This window comes from Marmota flaviventris, chromosome 3 (assembly GCF_047511675.1).
Source record: "Marmota flaviventris isolate mMarFla1 chromosome 3, mMarFla1.hap1, whole genome shotgun sequence".
NCBI lineage: Eukaryota > Metazoa > Chordata > Mammalia > Rodentia > Sciuridae > Marmota > Marmota flaviventris.
In genome coordinates this window covers 6,017,791-6,034,919 of record NC_092500.1, presented here as the reverse complement: position 1 = coordinate 6,034,919, position 17,129 = coordinate 6,017,791, and the positions used below count along the sequence as shown (strand labels likewise).

At 58.2% G+C, this 17,129-nt stretch overlaps 1 protein-coding gene across 1 annotated transcript; it reads left to right on the top strand.

The window, feature by feature from the left end:
* Positions 1-327: 327 nt before the first annotated feature.
* Bik (BCL2 interacting killer) lies at positions 328-16,829 on the top strand. The gene is made up of 5 exons (XM_027954658.2): positions 328-411; positions 13,524-13,676; positions 15,132-15,230; positions 15,796-15,913; positions 16,291-16,829. The coding sequence occupies exons 2-5, from the start codon at positions 13,531-13,533 to the stop codon at positions 16,381-16,383; spliced, it is 456 nt and encodes a 151-aa protein (XP_027810459.1). The 5' UTR covers positions 328-411; positions 13,524-13,530; the 3' UTR covers positions 16,384-16,829.
* The last annotated feature ends 300 nt before the right edge of the window (positions 16,830-17,129 follow it).

The following is a 17,129-nucleotide window of genomic DNA, read 5'->3' as shown; positions in this document are numbered from 1 at the left end:
TCAGTGGTCGAGCTCCATCGGGTTCAATCCCCGGTACAAAAGGGCTGATGGAGTCTTGAGAGGACGGAGCGAGGCTCATTAGAGTTTGGATTGTCTGGGGCCGGCGGATCCCTCCACTCAAGCTCCCGGGCGCGCACGTCGAATGGCCGGTGCTGGGCGCAGGGAGCGCACCCGGGCACCGGCGGAGCGCACTCGCTGATGGGCAGGGCGGGGCGCGTGAGCAGGCGGCAGATGCTCTGGTAGGAGCTCTGCATGCGGCTGAGTCCGACTCCTGGCTCGGGGCTCGGGGCGGGCGGGGCAGGCGGGGCGGGGCCGGGGGGCGGGGCCGCCTAGCAGGTCCCGCGCGACACACAGCCGCAGCCACCGGCCGCACACTGCCACCGCCCTCCCAGCCGCTGCTGCTGTCGCGAGGTAAGTTGGAGCCCAGAGCCCCGCCACAGCCCGCCGCTCAGCTCGCCCCAAGCCCGGCAGGTGAGCGCACAGGCCGCTGACCAGGGCGCACGGCTGCGAGGTCGGGGACCCGGACCTAAGTCCCTCCCCGTCCCACATCAGCATATCCCGAGGGAGTCTGGAGTCCCTCGAGGGAGGCCGTCTGAAGACCCCGGCTCTAAAAGTCCCCTGTCTCGCTGGGGGCTCCAGGTCCCCACCCCGCGTCGTGCCAGCCGCAGCCCCGCGTGCCACAGCCTGCGCACCCGTGCCATGGGTGGCTCCTGTGCGCTCCGCCCAGAGGCACATTGCCCGTCACCCTCGCGCCGCCCTCTTGCGTGGCCTCGGGGCTCCGACCTTCGTTGTATGCAGACCGGGTCCTGAGCTCGGTGGGGCACCACCAGCCCGGGGCCCAGACGACACAGCTCTGTCCACGAAAAGAGGGAAGATGGCGTCGGGCGCCTGTCCCCGCCGGGATCCTGGGCCCCGTGCACCTGAGGAAGGGCCGGGGAAAATCCGGAACAGGAACTTGCACGAGGAGCCAGGCGCTGTCGCCGGCTGCCACCTGCGCAGTGCCCCGCGGGCCCGGCTGGCTCCACCCGGCAGGGCGCTGGCCACGTACCGTTGATCCGGAGTCGCCGCGGCGTCGGAGCTTGAGGCCTCGCCGCCCCCTCTGGTGACCCGGCCTAACCTGCGCCGGGGCTTCAGGGCTTGTCTCACTTTCCGCGGTGGATCTGGCCCCCGGGATGCAGAACGCTTAGTAAACCGTTGGTTGCTGCTGCAGTTGGCGCTAGTAGGAGCCACCCCCTGCGGCAGGACATTGTTGTTGTTGCTGCTGCTGCTGCTGCTGCTGCTGCTGCTGCTGCAACAATGTTCCTACCCTAGTCAGGGACACCAGCTCCCTAGAAGGACCCTGGGCTAAAAGGGCCATATGCTTAAACTTCACGGAGCAGGAGGCCTCAGTTCACAGCTGGAGAGACTGAGGCTTAGGTCCCAGGAAGCACAGGTGCTGGGCCTTTCAGCTAAAAGCCCAGAGCCCTCTTTTGGAGACCATGCAGCCACTTCTCAGTTGGGTGGCCTTGGACAGGCCATCCACCTCTCTGAGCCTCAGTTTGTTGATTCTGTAAAATGGGTACCTGAGATTCCTGCCCAAGTGGCTGCTGGTAGCTTCTGTAAATATCCTTATTTCCACTGAATTGGGGCAAGGCCTGGTTCTCAGTGGCTGATTCCTGCTGTTGACAGGCTGTTTTGCAAGTAAGTGTTCCCTGAAGAGTCATCTGGGGCAGCTGAGAGATAGGTGAGTCCTCTGCCAGGCTCCTTCCTCCAGGCCTGTACCTCCTCAATGTCTTCACCTCTAACACTCCGTTCTCCAGGCTTTGGGAGCCTCCCATCTGCCTTTTTCTGTTTCTAATGATGCAGTATCTCGGTGTCAAAGTTATCAAGAAGAGGGCCTGGGTGGTGGCTCAGTGGGAGAGCACTGGCCTAGCACAGGTGAGGCCCTGGGTTCCATCCTTAGCACCACATGAAAATAAATGAATAAAAATAAAGGCATTGTTATCAAGAAGAGGTTTGTTTTGGCTCCAGTTTGGGGGTATGTGGTAGAGAGCTGCATCTGGGACAGCCGCCTTGCCGGCAGGGTCCTGAAGACAACCAGTGCCGAGACCCCCAAGTGGGCATCAACATCTCTTCTGGTTTCTCTCTCTGGGATTCGGTCATGGGGTCCCACCCTGACTACCCTAACCGTGTCACCTCCCAGGCCCCGCCTCTTAACACCAGGCTCAGACCAAGTTTCTGCCCTTTACTAGCTCAGGATGGAACTGAATTTAGATGCCTGAAGGCTTTGGGGGACACTCATTGAATCTAGCCACAGCACTGTCACCCTCAGGACCCCAGGGTCCCGGGCCACGTGGACCTCGGCTGTGGCTTCTGCAGAGCCTCGTGAGCTGGGTTTGCGCAGTTCTTTATCTGCCCCTTGAGTTGGCTTAGGGTGCCTCACACAGCTGAGGGGAGGCTTCCAGGGCTCTTAGCTTACGCCTGAAGGTTCAGAATGTGCTTTGCCCTGGTGACAAACCCATTTAACCAAACTTCTAAGATGTCTTCTAGTTGATTTCCCCCCTCAGCGCCGGGACTGAACCCAGGGCCTCGTGCTGCCAGGCCAGTGCTGGGCCACTGAGCTTCACCCCCAGCCACAGTCGATCCCGCGTCCTCCCAGGGGATAGTGTGAGGCTTAAGACAGATCCCCGGAGTGACACACTTCCCCAGTCCCCGTGGGCGTCTGGCTCCTCACTCTTTGCTCTCTCTGCCCAGTTGCCACCTCCTGTGAGCACTCCTCCCTGACTGCCCTGTCTCCAGGGGCAGCCTCCCGTCCCAGCACCTCTGTCCACAGGCCTTGCTTTACTGTCCCTGAGGGCCTGGACCCCTGTGATGAGTCCTGGAGCAGGTCGGGGGGCTGCGTGCCTGCTAGCTCCCCGGGTTGGTGGGTACAAATGTGACGGGACCTCTGGATCCACTGAGCTGCCAGAGAAGCCAGGGACAATCCCTGACAGTCCCTCTCTGGGCTCCTGACCATCTCCAGGCAGTGAGTGGCGGCGGGGGGCTGGAGGGCCCTGTGTGCTTGAAGCTGACCCGCTGCCGCCGGCGGTGTCCTCCCCTCCCCCTGGAAAGCATCCTGTTAGTGAAACAAGTTTGTGGACAGTTAATGGCTTCTTGCTTCCCCTGCAGCGGACTTAACTGGATCCCACGAGATTCCCACTGTTTTTTCTCTCTGGCCAGAACAATTCTGAGCGGTTTTGAGGAAGTTCCCAATGGCGCTCGGGTTTTGCTGTTGGTGGCCACCAGGAGGCCAGCAGTGGGTCTGGACTGGACGTGAGTGGCCGCTTCCTCGCCTCTCCTTTGTCCTGCCACTGGTTGGCTGGGGCTGGGCCTGGAGAAACACAGAGTGTGGGCCAATGAGTCTGTGGTGCAAGTTCCTGGTTGGCCCTGCGGCAGGCAGGAGAGGGGCAGGCAAGGTGGCCGGGGCACGGGGCGGGCACGGAGAGGAGCGGGCAGCTGATTTTCCTAGTGTCAATATTAGGATGTGACAATACAAAACACCCGCTGGGCACTGCAGGGCAAACCTGTTTTTCTGGGGATGAGAGAAAATTTGACACCCAGACAGAGAGGAAGTTCAGGGGAGGGCTGAGTCTGCGGGGTTGGTAGAGGGCCCTGTGATGGGAATAGTCAGATTGAGAATGCAGAATGATTCCCCCCACACAAAAGAGGACATTTGCTGCCTGTTGGTGGCGCCTGAGTGGTGGCATATGCCTATAATCCCAGCTGCTCCAGAGGCTGAGACAGAAGGATTGCAAGTTTGAGGCCAGCCTCAGCGACTTAATAAGACCTTGTCTCAAGATAAAAAAAAAGAGCTGTGCCAGGCACGGTGGCACACGCCTGTAATCCCAGCAGCTCAGGAGGCTGAGATTACAGAGAATCGAGAGTTCAAAGCCAGTCTCAGCAAAAGTGAGGTGCTAAGCAACGCAGTGAGACCCTGTCTCTAAATAAAATACAAAATAGGGCTGGGAGTGTGGCTCAGTGGTTGAGTGCCCCTGAGTTTAATCCCTGGTACCAATATCTATATTTTTTTTAAAAGAAAGGGCTGGGCTATCCTGCCCTTCCATATTTATCCTAAAGAATTAAAGTCAGCACATGCTATAGTGACACGTGCAACCTGTGTTTATAGCAGCACAGGTCACAACTGTAGGACCAGCCTTGGTGTCCATCAGTGGATAATGGATGAAGAAAATGTGGATATACACACAATGGAGTTTTACTCAGCCACGAAGAAGAAGAAGTAACTTATGTCATTTGTAGGAAAATGGAACTTGAATATTGTGTTACTCAAAATAAGCCAAACTCAGAAAGTGAAGAGTTGTATGTTTTCTCCCCTGTGTGGATTTCAGAGAGGAAAAAAGAAAAGAAAGGTGTGGGGATCTCATAAAAAACTGAAAGAAGATCAGTAGAGGAAAGGGGAAATATGGGGAATGATATTGTCATGTTGCAATAGGTGTGAACATTTAACAGTGGATCCCACTACTATTATGTAGGGCCTCACTAAGTTACTGAAACTGGCTTTGAACTTGTGATCCTCCTGCCTCAGCCTCCTAGGCGCGCGCCACTGCACCTGGCTCACTATTAATATACAACTATAATGTATCAATTAAAAATATGGGGAAAAAAATAGAAAGGGCTGGGAATGTAGCTCAGTGGGAAGTGCCCCTGGTTCAATCCCCAGCACCAAAAATATAAAATATAAAATAGATTTAGAGGGGCTGGGTTGTAGCTTGGTTGTATGAAAACACCTGGGTTCAGTCCCTGGTACTGCAAAAATATAGGTGACATTCAGTGTGTGCGTCTGGAGCTGGGGCTGTGAGGCCCTATCTTGAGGGCAAAGCCAGCTGCTGGGTTTGGAGGAGACCAAAGTGGCCCCTGTCCAGGCCATGAGACGTTGACCTCGCTGTTCTGGGACGCTGGCTGCCTGCCGTGGGTGTTTTCCTCAGGGCTGCGTTTGCCCGGGGGCGCTCCCTCCTGCCCCTCACAGAAGGTGAGCCTGAGGCGGGACATGTGTCCGTCCAGGGCCTCCACGCGGGAGTTCCTGTCCCTGTGAGCTGGCACGCTCGGTCCCCTCCCTCACTCTTGCTGCTTTGCAGAGAACTGTCTCCCTCTGCCAAGTCCTTGTTCTGCAGGGCGGGGCAGGCTCCCACTGCTGGGCAGACAGACAGGTAGACATTCAATGGGGCCGATCAGGCTAAGAGCCTGATGCAGGGACGGAAGAGACTTCTGGCCACTCAGGTACCAGCAGGGCCCCCGATCCCTGGGGGGTGTGGCATTACAGGCGTGCGCCACTGCGCCAGGCCCACTATTGATGTACAACTGTCATGCACCAATTAAAAATATGGGGAAAGACGAGAGAGGGCTGGGGATGTAGCTCAGTGGGAAGAGCCCCTGGGTTCAATCCCCAGCACCAAAAGTATAAAACGAAATAGATTTCAAGGGGCTGGGAGGCAAAGGTGTGCAGGGGGCTGGGGTGAGACCCAGGACCGTCCTCACTCTGTGACCCCAACATTTCAGAAGCTGCTCCCGAAACTTAAAACTGCAGACCCAGGTGGGGTCCTCTGCCAAGTCCCACTGCCCATCTCTGATGGGGTAGAAGAGCAGAGTTCCCCTTTCCTGTGGTCACTTCAAACTCGTCAAGATGATTATGAATTTGGTCTATTTCCTCTACAACCCGGAGGGACCCGCAGGCCTGCACAAGTTGGGTGAGTGTCCTTCCGCTGGGCGACACCCTGGGCCCCACTGGGCCATTTTCCTAGAGGTTGGAGCAGGAAGGACATAGAGCATCATCTCACTAGGCTCTTGTTTCAATAAATGAAGGAGGAGGCACCCAGCTGGGCTAGGGGATGTGTCTTAAATCACAGGGTTGTGCTGGCCCAGGGGTCCAGCTGTCCTGGTTGTCCCTGGGCAGAACTAGTGGCTTCCCACCAAGAACCCACCTCAGGTCCTTTCAGAAGGGAACCACTCACCGTTTCCTTCCAGATCTTTCTCCCACGCCTTTCCCTTATACAGAGGACTCACGTAACCAGTGAGAGACATGGCCTTGTGTACCTGGCCTCCCTGAGGGATGGAGCCCCCGCCTTCCCCTCCCAGCCCCTCAGCCTCACGGGAAGATTTGCTTGGTGTCCATTTCCTTGTTGGTGGCACCGCGGGCTTCGCTGGTGTTTGTGTCTTCCCTCCGGCTGCCGTGGCCACCTCAGAAGGTCCGGGTCACAGAGGAGGCAGCCAGGGCACAGGGCAGTTAGGCCAGAGCCCGAGTGCCTGAGCCCCATCTCGTGTGCATCAGAGGCGTCACTGTGCCTTGAATTCAGTGCACACGGTAGCATTTCAGGGCTCAGGAGGAGACTTTTGGGGGGTCAAGGCTGGGTCCAAGCCACGTTGCTGGGCCAAGGTGCTTTTGGAGGTGGCATGATGGCGTGGCCCTCCCGAGACCCCCATCCTGACACAGGGTGGACCTCTTCTGGGGAGGACTGGAAACTGGAGTTGGAAGTTGAAAGGAAACAGGGTGCCCATGAGCATCCCCACTTGGGGGGGTCGAGGGAGGGCTGCAGGGTGGCCAGGCCAGATGGCCGCACCTCCCAGGGCCCCTCCCAACCACCTCTTCCAAGTTCCTGAATGAGGCCTACCCCTGGCACAGAGCTTCCTTTCTCTCCTCCCTTCCTCTCTTCCTTCCTTTTCTCTATCTGTGAACCCTGCCCCTCCCAGACAGGCTGCAGGGGACACCTGCAGGTGCCTGCTACAGGAGACAGGAGTGGGGTGGGAGGGGGCTGGCCTTTGTTCCCTAAAATAAACCTTCCAGGCAAACAGCTCTGTTGGAGATGAATTCAAGCCATTAACAAATATCTTTTGTGTCAGTAGCCGGCCACCTGCATTCCTAAAAAGTCAAGATCACAAAAGCAGATATGGTAAAAATTCAATGTCCCTCCTCTTCCTGTTTTGAGAGATGGCTGTGCATCCTGGCTTTGCTTATAGGAGGGCCTGATGGAGTCCTCTGCACAAGTAGAAGAAGCCTGCGCTGCCCTCTATTCTGTCCCTGGGGCTGTCTCGCCATCTCCCTCCATGGTCTGGGCACAGCCCACACCTTCTTTCTCAGGGCTGCTAGGTACGTGCCTGGTATGCCGGGTGTGAATAGGACACAGGACCCGTTCCTAGGAACCAGAGTGTGTGAGGCAGAGCGTGACTTGGGCTACTGGTTGTCAGGTTGACCTCCAGGGAGGTGGGAACTTGCCTGTTCACTGTGGAGCTTGGGACCCTGGCTACTTGGGGGGTCCTCCCGTCCCCTTCCAAGTCACCCAGGTTTTAAGGAGCCAGGATGGCAGAGGGGGTGACAGTGTGTCTTCCTCTCAGCAGTCCTAGAGGCAGTGCTGTTTGTTTATACGAGGTGCATGGGGTGGCAGGGTGGCCCAGGTCTGTCTGTCTGTCTGCGAGTTCTAGTTTTCCCTGCTGGGTCGTGCTTGAGTTGAGCTCCTCTCAGGCACTTTGTGGCACCGCAGCCTCATGGTCCAGGGCCAGGCTTGGAGGGGTTTTGCAGGGAGCTCTGATGGAGAAGAACAGGGACTGTGGTTCCAGTCTGCGCCCTTCTGCTCTCAGTTTCTGAATCTGTGAGGTGGGAAGCAGCAGGTCCTCCTCTGGGCTTTGATGGAACTGGTGGATGTCGTCTGGGGTCTCCACCAGAGCTCCATCCCCGAACACCTGCTGGGGGCTGCCCAGGACAGATCTGCACTCGCTGCGGGGAGGGAGAGGGTGTCCCCCCATTTCCCAGATGAGCCAGTGGCAGAGCTGGTGACCAAGTGCAGGCTGCTTTACCAGGAGCCTGCCCTCCCGCCCCTCCAGCCCCCTGGTACCCTCGAGGCTGTGGGTGTGGCCCTCTCATCTGTGCCCATTGGATTCGCATCGCACCTCACCTCCCCGGGTAAAATGGGGCTCTCAACTGGAGGTGGACTTTGTTTGTAGGAGGCTCAGTATGGGCGGCAGCCTGGGTGGGGACCTGGGCAGGTGTGTCTTCTTTCACTAAAGAAGAGTTTTCAACTACTCATTTGCAAATTTTCTGGGGGGAAAAAAAACCCAGGTGCTAAAACTTAGTCCAGTTTCCTGGATCTGCAGATGTTGTGACCTCACGCTGGGTCCCATGGGAAAGCTATGCTCTCCTTTATTCATTCAACAAACACAAGTCTGCTCTGCCCGAAACTGAACTGGGGGCCCAAGATTCAAGTGATACTTCCTGTTAGTCACTGGCTCTGTATCGGGCCCACTGACAATGATTCTGTCAGTCACATGCCATGGCGCTCACCCGTGATCCCAGCTACTTGGAAGGCTGAGGCAGGAGAATCTAAAGTTTGAGGCCAGCCTGGGCAACTTAGGGAGACCCTGTCTATAAATAAGAAATAAAAAGTGCTGGGGATGTAGCTCAGTGGCGAAGTGCCTCTGGGTTCAATACCCTGAATTGCAAAAGGTGGTGGGTAAGGCCCTCTATTGGGTATTTAATGAGCTAATTCATAGCCGCGGCTTCTTTCTCACTCCTTGCCTGACCACAGAGGGTGCTCAGACCCCAGCCAGGATTTGAGCACCGTCGTCCCCATTTAGCAATAGATAGGGAAACGGGCCCAGGACAGGAGGGCTGAGGGGTGGGATTGGGATGTTAGCCCAAGGTGAGACGGGTGGCTGTTACAGGCCCCCTCAGAAGGGAGGCCAGTGGGTCTGGACGGGTCTGGAAGGAAGGCAGACAGTGGGCGCTGCCCAGGACAGATCCGCCCCCTGGGGCAGTGGGTGGCCGCCCCTGGCAGACCCACCTGCTCTCTGCGGACTCCTGACAACACAGACCCCAGTGGCTGGACATCCTCCCATCAGGTGCCGGAGGGGGTCTGGGGATGTCTGCTGAGTAGGGGGATGACAGGACAGTGGGTCAAGGCCAAGGCCAAGGCCATGTGTCCAGCATGGGGCTGACTACTGTGGTGCTTGCCCACAGGGCAGGGAAGAGGCTGGGACTTAGGGTCTCCAGGAACATGTATCCTGGGGAGACGGCAGCGGGAGAGGGCGGGGGGGGGGGGAGAGCATGGGGGGCAGGGGGAGAGGGCGGTGGGGGGACAGCAGGCCTCTGAAGTCACTTGGAGGTTTCTGGAGGCTGGGGGGAGGCCAATGCAAATGAGGGCTGAAGCTGTTTTCCCAGGGAAATGGCCATTTGCATGGTCACCCCCCTTCCGCCTGGAGCTTGGGGGGCAGCCAGGGCTCTGGACATATTCCTTAAAGGCCACTGAACACACGCGTACTCTCTGTGCTTCTCGTCTGTCCAACCCAGACCATCTCGGCCGTGAAAATCGGTCCACCTCTGTTTATCTGGGCCTTTTATGTCCTTTAATGGGCTTTAAAATTTTTCTGCCTAAAAAGTTTTATGCGTCCTCAATTAGGTTAATCTCTGACCTAAAACCCGTTTCTCTGTCCTCCTGGTGGAGATGTCTTATTTTCGGGCCGGCGTGTGGGAGCGCTGTTGACTTTTGGGCCCAGATCTTGAGTCAGTGACCGCAGTCTCCACGGTGCCGTCAGCGGGTGCCCGTGGCTCTCCTTGGTTCCCTGCATTAGTGCTCCTGTCTGTGAACCTGTTCGAGGTGGCCTGGGGGGGTAGGGCCCCTGGCCTGTCACTCGTGGTGTCATTTTTCCCACTCGGCTGCTGAAGCTGGAGTCCTGCAGGCCACGCTGGGTGACCAGAGCCCGTGGGCCTGGGTTGCTCCGCACCTGTCCCCTCCTGCCTTTGGTGTGAGTGTGGCAGCCCCTCCTCTCTCCCGCCCGCCCACAGTTCGGGAGAATGGACAGAGAGGCCTGCGTTCGGCCTCAGGCATCCCCAGGGGCCAGGGGCCAAGGATGGTGTCCTCATCCAAAGGGGCCTCTGGGCTGCTGCCCAGTGTCATGGGCGGCTTCTGTGAAGTCCAAGTTTGGCCTGGGAAAGGGGTTTTGCCACATCCTGTGCAGAGGAGAGGTGCAAGATCTGAATGAAACAGTGGTGAAGGTCGTCTCTGGCCATCTGGTCCCCGAGAGTGGCTTCAAGCCTCGGCCGCTTTGTCCCCCCAAGCACTTTCTAGAGCGCTGTTGGACATCTTTGCCCTGCAGATGGTCTCCGCGTCCCTCGCTGGTTTCGACTGGCCGAGCTCTAGCCGTGTGCACCTGGGACAGAGCCTGTGTTGGGCACACAGAGGCCACTGGGGACCCTCCCAGCTCCTGCCCGAGGGTCTGGGGGCTGCTCCAACCCAGTGACTGTCGACGCCTTGCCTGCAGGTGTGCTCCGCAGGTGTGGCCCTGCCCTGGCGCTGAGGGACCTGGCAGACCTGACCTCGGCCGCAGGCGAAGGTGTTGCCTGACAGGTGCAGGTGCCAAGGCGGGGCCCTTTGTGCAGCTGTGTGCCGTGCGCCTGTCGCCTCCCGCCGGCCCCTGCTGCACGTCAGACTCCCTCTGGGTCAGTGGAAAGCTCCTCTCCGTCTTCCTCTTGGGAAACTGAAACACCGTCTCTATTGACAGAAATTCTGGGCATTTCTGCTCTGTTTTGTTTCGGTTTTTTTTTTTTTTGGGGGGTACCAGGGATTAAACCCGGGGGTGTTTAACCACCGAGCCACATCCCCAGCCCCTTTTCATCTTTTTGTTTTGAGACAGGGTCTCCCTCAGTTGCTTAGGGCCTCGCTGAGTTGCCGAGGCTGGCTTTGCACTTGTGATCCTCCTGCCCCGGCCTCCTGAGCAGCCTGGCTGACTGGTGTGCACCCCCACCCCAGCCGGGGAGTGGAGGGGGACTGTTGTGTTTCTCCAGTCCTCAAGGCCTAAGACACGCCACACCCTGAGCCTGTCCGTGGCGCTGATGTCACCACGTGCTCCCCTCTCCTGGGCTGCTTGTGTTGGATGCCTGTTGAGATTCACTGTCTAGATCAGTCCTGAGACACCCAGAGGGTCCCAAACTTAGGGCTCTGCTCTGACCCCTGCCCAGTGAGTGCTGCTGTTCCAGCTTCTCCCTTCCCCATGTCGCCCAGAGCAAGGAGGGAGCACTCTTTGTGTTTGGCCTCAGGCATCCCAGGGGTCCAGGGGTCCAGTTGCCCTGTGCATGGAGCCTGCAGTCTGAGGAACATCAATCCATCTGGCATAGGGGGCAGGAGACTAGAGCTCTATCCCTTCTTAGCTGAGTCATGAACTCTGTGTGTGTGTGTGTATGTGGTATGTGTGTGTGTGTGGTGTGTGTGTGTGTATGTGGTATATGTATGTGGTGTATGTGTGTGTATATATGTGTGTGTGTATGTGGTATGTGTGTGTATATATGTGTGTGTGTGTGTGTGTCGTACTGGGGATTGAACCCAGGGTGCTCTGTTCTTGAGTTACATCCTCAGCCCTTTCTTATTTTGAGATGATCTTGCTAAATTGCTGAGGCTGGCCTCAAACTTGTGATCCTCCTGCCTCAGCCTCCCAAATTTCTGGGGTTAAAGGTGTGCACCACCACACCCTGCTCTGAGTCATGAACTTTTCCAATCTCCGGTTCTTCTTTGAACCAAAAAATCAAAGGAGAGAGTGGGAAGGTGCTCTGTGAGCTCTCTAGGGCCAGCAGATGTGAGGAATTAATTTATTAATTTATTATTTTTGTTATTGTAAGAAAATAACAGGATGAGCATCTGCAGTCTGAGAATTTGAGATCCAGAATGCTCCAAAACTCAACCCTTGGGCACCAGTGTGACTCCACAAGTTGGCACACACAAGCTTTGCCCCATGAACAACATTTTGTGTAAAATTAACTTCAGCCTATGTGCATAAGGTATACATGAGAAATGAACCAATTTCTTGATTTGCCTTGGGTGCTAGCTCCAAGATACCTCATTACATATATGCAAATATTCCAAATCTGAAAGAAAAAAAAAATCCCAAATCTGAAACATTTTGGCCCTGCGCTTTTTGGATAAAGTTTGATCTGCAGGAAGGTCTTGGGGGGTACCAGCTCCTCAGAGTGCTTGAAAGGGATTCCTTTACCCCCTCCTCCCAACAGCCCAGGGAGCGCCACTCAAGCACCCCACCCAGTACTGCAATTTTTGTCTTGGGCACAGAGGGGCTGACAGTGACTGTCACTCTTGCAGCTGCTCCACGAGGCCGTAGGCTCTGCTTTCTCTACCTCCTGTTCCGCTCTCCTGGGCTGGCTGCTGCAGCGCCAGCCCTCGCTCCTATGTTCAAGCAGCAGAGCCCGGAGCTGCCCTGGCTGGGTCTGCTCCCTTTCTTTCAAGCCCTACCTCCCACTTCTCAGTGGCCAGGCTGGGTCACGGGGCCAGCACTGGCTACAAGGGACGGATGCTGCAGAGGGAGGCCCTGCAGGGTTGTGGTGGCCTGGGGGAGTGCGTGTGCAGGCCACTCGGGGGAGTGGGAGTGCTTGAGCAGGCCAAGGGCTGAAGAGCAGCCCCGCCAGGGGAGCTGGGAGGAGGTTGTGAAACTGCGTGTGAGGATGGTTTAGAGAAGGCCTGGAGCTGTGCGCCGTGGTACACACCTGTTATCCCAGCGGCTCAGGAGGCTGAGGCAGGAGGATCACGAGTTCAATATCAGCCTCAGCAAAGATGAGGCACTGAGCAACTCAGAGGACCCAGTAGTGGAAGAAAAGGCCCGGAAGCCGGGGCAGGGTCCCTGCGAGGTGGGAGTGTCATCTACTCCTCGTTCATTTGCTTTTATTGCTCAGAGAAACAGCAGACTTCAAAAAATAGGTGTCCATCCCAACCGAGTGACAGCAGGTGCCTGGGTTTTCCAGCTGTGGAAGTTGCTGGGGGAGGCTGGTGGTGACCTTAGCAGATCAGAAGGGTAGGGGGAGGAGGCCTGGGAGGGAGTCCAGCAGGGGCAGAAAGGCAGGACCCTTTTCCTCCCCTGTCGTGAGGACCACAGCCTGCGCCCTCCTAACAGAAGTCTGGTCAGCAGGAGGACAGCGTGTATCCGTCTAATCAAGGTTGAGACAAATGACAAAGGACCTTCAGACATGAAGACCCAAGCCCCAGGGAGGGCTGGCACTGCAGCTCCGGGGCACTTACCTGACATGCCTGTGCCTAGGCCCAACCCCCAGCACCCAAAGCGAAAGTCAAAGCCAGGAACCCACAGGAAACTCCATGTTTACGCGTGGGCCTGTGGTGGACAGCTGGGCAGAGCAGGGGTGGACACAGGGTCCAGTCTCTGTGCTCTCATGGCAGCCGATCCAGGAGACCTAGGGGCTCTGCGTGGCAGTCCTTCCTAGCAGACATAAGGTCTTTAGGGGACAGAGCCACCTTCCCAGGTCTTAGGGCTGCTTTGGGGGAGGGCGTTCTGATTTCCATGACCCGCTTTGGAAAAGGAACTCAAGTTCCTGTGGCTCTCTAGGGGGCAGGAGGAGGCAGGAGGCCAGATACTAGGCCTCCGCCGCTCCCCCGAGGCTCCAGGCCTGGGGCTCAAAGCACTCAGTAGGCCAGAGTGCCTGCCTTGGGACCTGGGGCTCCGAGCCCTCGCAGTTCTAGGGGTCAGTGACACTCCGTCTCCTTCCCCAGAGAAGAGATGTCAGAGGCAAGACCCGTCTCCAGGAGCCTCCTCCGGTACAGACCCGGACCCCTGCTGGCTGCAGGTGCTTCCTGCATGACCCCTCCCACGGGAGAGGAGGTCCTCCGTCTCGGGGGACGCCTGCACCTCATGGTTCAGGGCAGGTAGGTCCCAAGGGCCCACTGGTCAGTGACCTTTGGGGATGGGTTGGAAGAGCAGGCACCTGTGAGGCAGGGACCCTCTGCAGAGGGCCTCCAGGCAGGCTCCAGAGAGGACCCTCCCTAGGTAGTGAGTGATGCCTCCGCACCCCGCCGCCACTGAGGTCCCCTGGGCTCATCCCCACCCACAGAAGGACCCTGTGGCACCCAGCATGTTCCAGGTCCCACGGTGGACTGTGGCGCTGGCCAGGAGGCCTGCTGGACCTGCCAGCCACCCCAGGGTGCCCCAGCCGAGCGGCCCCCAGCCCTGGCAGTTAGGGCAGTGATTTGTTAAGGAACCACTGAGGCTGGAAGAGGGGCACTCCTGGGACTGACACGGCCCCCAGGGTCTCAGCACCAGCCTTGCCAGCCCAGCTGGGTCCAGCGTCCGCATCTGCCAGGCTCATGGGCTCCCCCAGCAGGGGGCGCTGCAGCCTTACCTCCCGGGAACTGATGCGGCACTGAGGCTCAGCCCTCAGTCACCTCCCCCAAGCTGGAGGACAGCCACTGCCAGCGCACAGGCAGGAGTTCAGCTCCAGGGTTCTGGGTGTTTCCTCTTGCTCCAAGGTTCTTATTAGTCCTCAAGATCCTGAACTTAGGGATCCTGCTACTCAGATGCATCACGTTGGCAGGACAGAAGTGGGAGCTCGCCCTCCAGGAGAATAGACAGGTCATCAGGAGGTGCAGGTGGCCAGGGTTAGGGGGATCTGCCTGGGACTTCCAGGCAGAGCTCCTGAGTCACCAGGGTGGGATGTGGGCCAAGCCTGGGGAGAAGGGTGCACCCGGAAGGGGTCTGGTTTTTAGTCTGAGCTGTGCACATGCATGACGCAGGCTTGCACCTGCCTGCACTATTTCAGTCAGGAATTTGGTTTAGAGAGTGGAGGGCCCAGGCAGGGGACTATTAGCTCCTTCATTTTGAAAGGGACAATGGTATAGGGGTGGTTTCAGCATAGGGGACCAGGGGAGAGGTCTCTGAGCCCCTAGTCAAAGGAGGAGGGTAAGTTGAAGTCCCTGTGGGAAGCCAGCCTCAGCAATTGAGGGGGTCTCAAGGCACCCCCAAACCTGTCCACCCATGCTGGCCACTGTTACTCACCAAAGCCCGTGAGCTGCGCCCTGCTGGGGCTTTCCGGGGACACTCAGGGTGGGTACTGACATTCTGGGTGTTCAGCATTCTTGGGTGCCGGAGGTTTCCTGCAGACGGCGCAGGGTTGGAGGGCGGGAGCAGGCCCCCCTGGGCACCCCACTTACTGACACTGGCCACCCACCCCTGGAGGTGGGTTTTAAAATGGTGTGACTTCAGAGTCTGCCTGTAGATGGAGGGACACAGGAAAGTTTGCTGCTGGTCCCAAATCTGACCCCTGCTCTTGCCTGGCTCTGGGCTACTCCAGTACCACACCCTGCCCACCTGTTCCCTCTCCACAGTAACCAGGTGGCCCTGCGACTGGCCTGCATTGGGGATGAGATGGATCTGTGTTTTCGGGGCCTCCAACTGGCCCAGCTGCCTGGGATGGCCATGCACAGGTAAGCAGCCCATGTCTTGCCCAGGACTTCAGCTGAGGAGGGACCCTGGACAGGCAGGTAGAGGCCCAGAACCTAACACACAGCTGGACCCCAAGTTCTGGAAGGAAATGGCCTTGACACCTCCCAAGTAGACCCCAAACCCTCTGCTTCCCCGCCTGCCCAGGGGCCCCTGCCTCTCCCAGCCTGGCAGAGCACCACGCAGAACCCCGCCCCCCGTTGGTCTTCATCCAGAGTCCTGAGTTGCAGGGCAGGGCAGGCTACGTGTGCACCCAGGCCTGGCTCCTCGGCCAGGTCCCTGGGGAGGACAAGTGGGGCAGTAACTGGCCGAGGGCCTGCAGGGCCCAGGTTTGGGTTCCCTGCGGCCAGCTGAGCAGAGCACTGGCCAGAAGGTGGGAGGAACTAGGAGATCTGAACAAACCTATGAACCAGAAATAGCTGTGGGGAGACGGACACTGTCCTTCATAGGGGTACCAGGGGAAGTCCGGGTGTCCGTGGGGTGGGGAGGGGACAGGCCCTCCACAGGGGCGGAGTCCCTGAAGCCTGCTCCGCTCCCCGTGTCTTACAGCCTTGCCCTCAGCTACAGCCAGGCGAGAGTCACGGGTGTGCTCAGAAGCTTGACCCAGGGTCTCGCCAGCCTCAGGGAGAACATGTGGTTCTGGAGACCCGCGGCCCCCAGCACCCGGGTAAGAGCCAAGAGGCTGCAGGCGCAGCTGGCCCCCTGCCCGTGGGAGTGGCCTGGAGCCCCCTGGACGCACCCCTGGTGTGCTGCAGGCGCCCCCTCCCTGTGGCCTTAGGTTTCACCTGTTTCCATGCCTCCCCGGGCCCAGCAGCCCCAGGAACCTTGGGCCCAGCTGACAGAACTGTGCTCCTGCCCCTCTGCCAGGAGAGCTGTCCTCTGGCAGATGCTGCCCCATCTCTGCCCCGACTCAGGGCCACTTCCTTGCTCCCCTGTCCCTGCTGAACGCCTGCCCTGTCTGATCTCACCCTGTCCTAGTCGCCACGTTTCTGAGGTGAGGTCCCCTACCTTCTTGGGCCCTCACTGTCCTCTCTCGGTCCCCAGGTGCCTCCTGCCCAGGCCTGCCGGGAGCTGCTGCCCGTGCTGCTGCTGCTGGGCCTGTTGCTGAGCAGGGCCCTGTACCTGCGGCTCCAGTGAGGCCTGCGCGGGGCGGGGCTGGCCCTCGCCCTTTGAACCCATCCTGGAGGTGGCCGGCTCCTGGGGGTTCTGTCCTTTGGACAGTGGTGTTTCCTGATGAGATTTCCTTTTTTATATTTAAACTCAAGATAGTGCTGGGACACTGCTGAGGTTTTGTACTAGAGTTTCTGTTGTTTTTGTAAGAAATGAACTTACCAGACCTCTGGGGTGGTTACCAGTTAACTGCCCATTTGGAGACCTGGCTGGCCTGCTCTCCTCCTGACCCTGGCCCTCTCGGGGGGCAGCCTGTCCCTGAGGAAGCCTTCCTCTCATGCAGGCTGGTGTATGGTAGGCAGCGGGGGGAGTGCTGGTCACACCCCTGTCTGTGATGACCAAGCGGAATCTATTGGCCTAGATTTCTGAAGGGTAGAGGAGACAGAGTTCAATAAAACGTTGGTTTCCAGCCAGTTTCTGGTCTTTCTGGTCCTGTCTGGGGCTCTATGGCAGCATCATGGGCCCCTCTTTCCCTGGAGGCTGAGCTTGGTGGCAGGAGGAGGGGTGGCCTTACCCTTGCCTCCTCCATGTACCTGAGGACCCCACTGCTGTCTCAGGTGCTCAGAATTTGTCCCCCTCCCTAGTGGTGCCTGAGACGCACAGTTGGGATCATTCTGGGGGCTCTCCAGGTCTCACAGTGGGGATGTCGGTCATCTCTCCACCCGTGTCCACTTCCTGGGGGTGCTGCAGCCAGCAGGGCTCTGTGGGCAAGT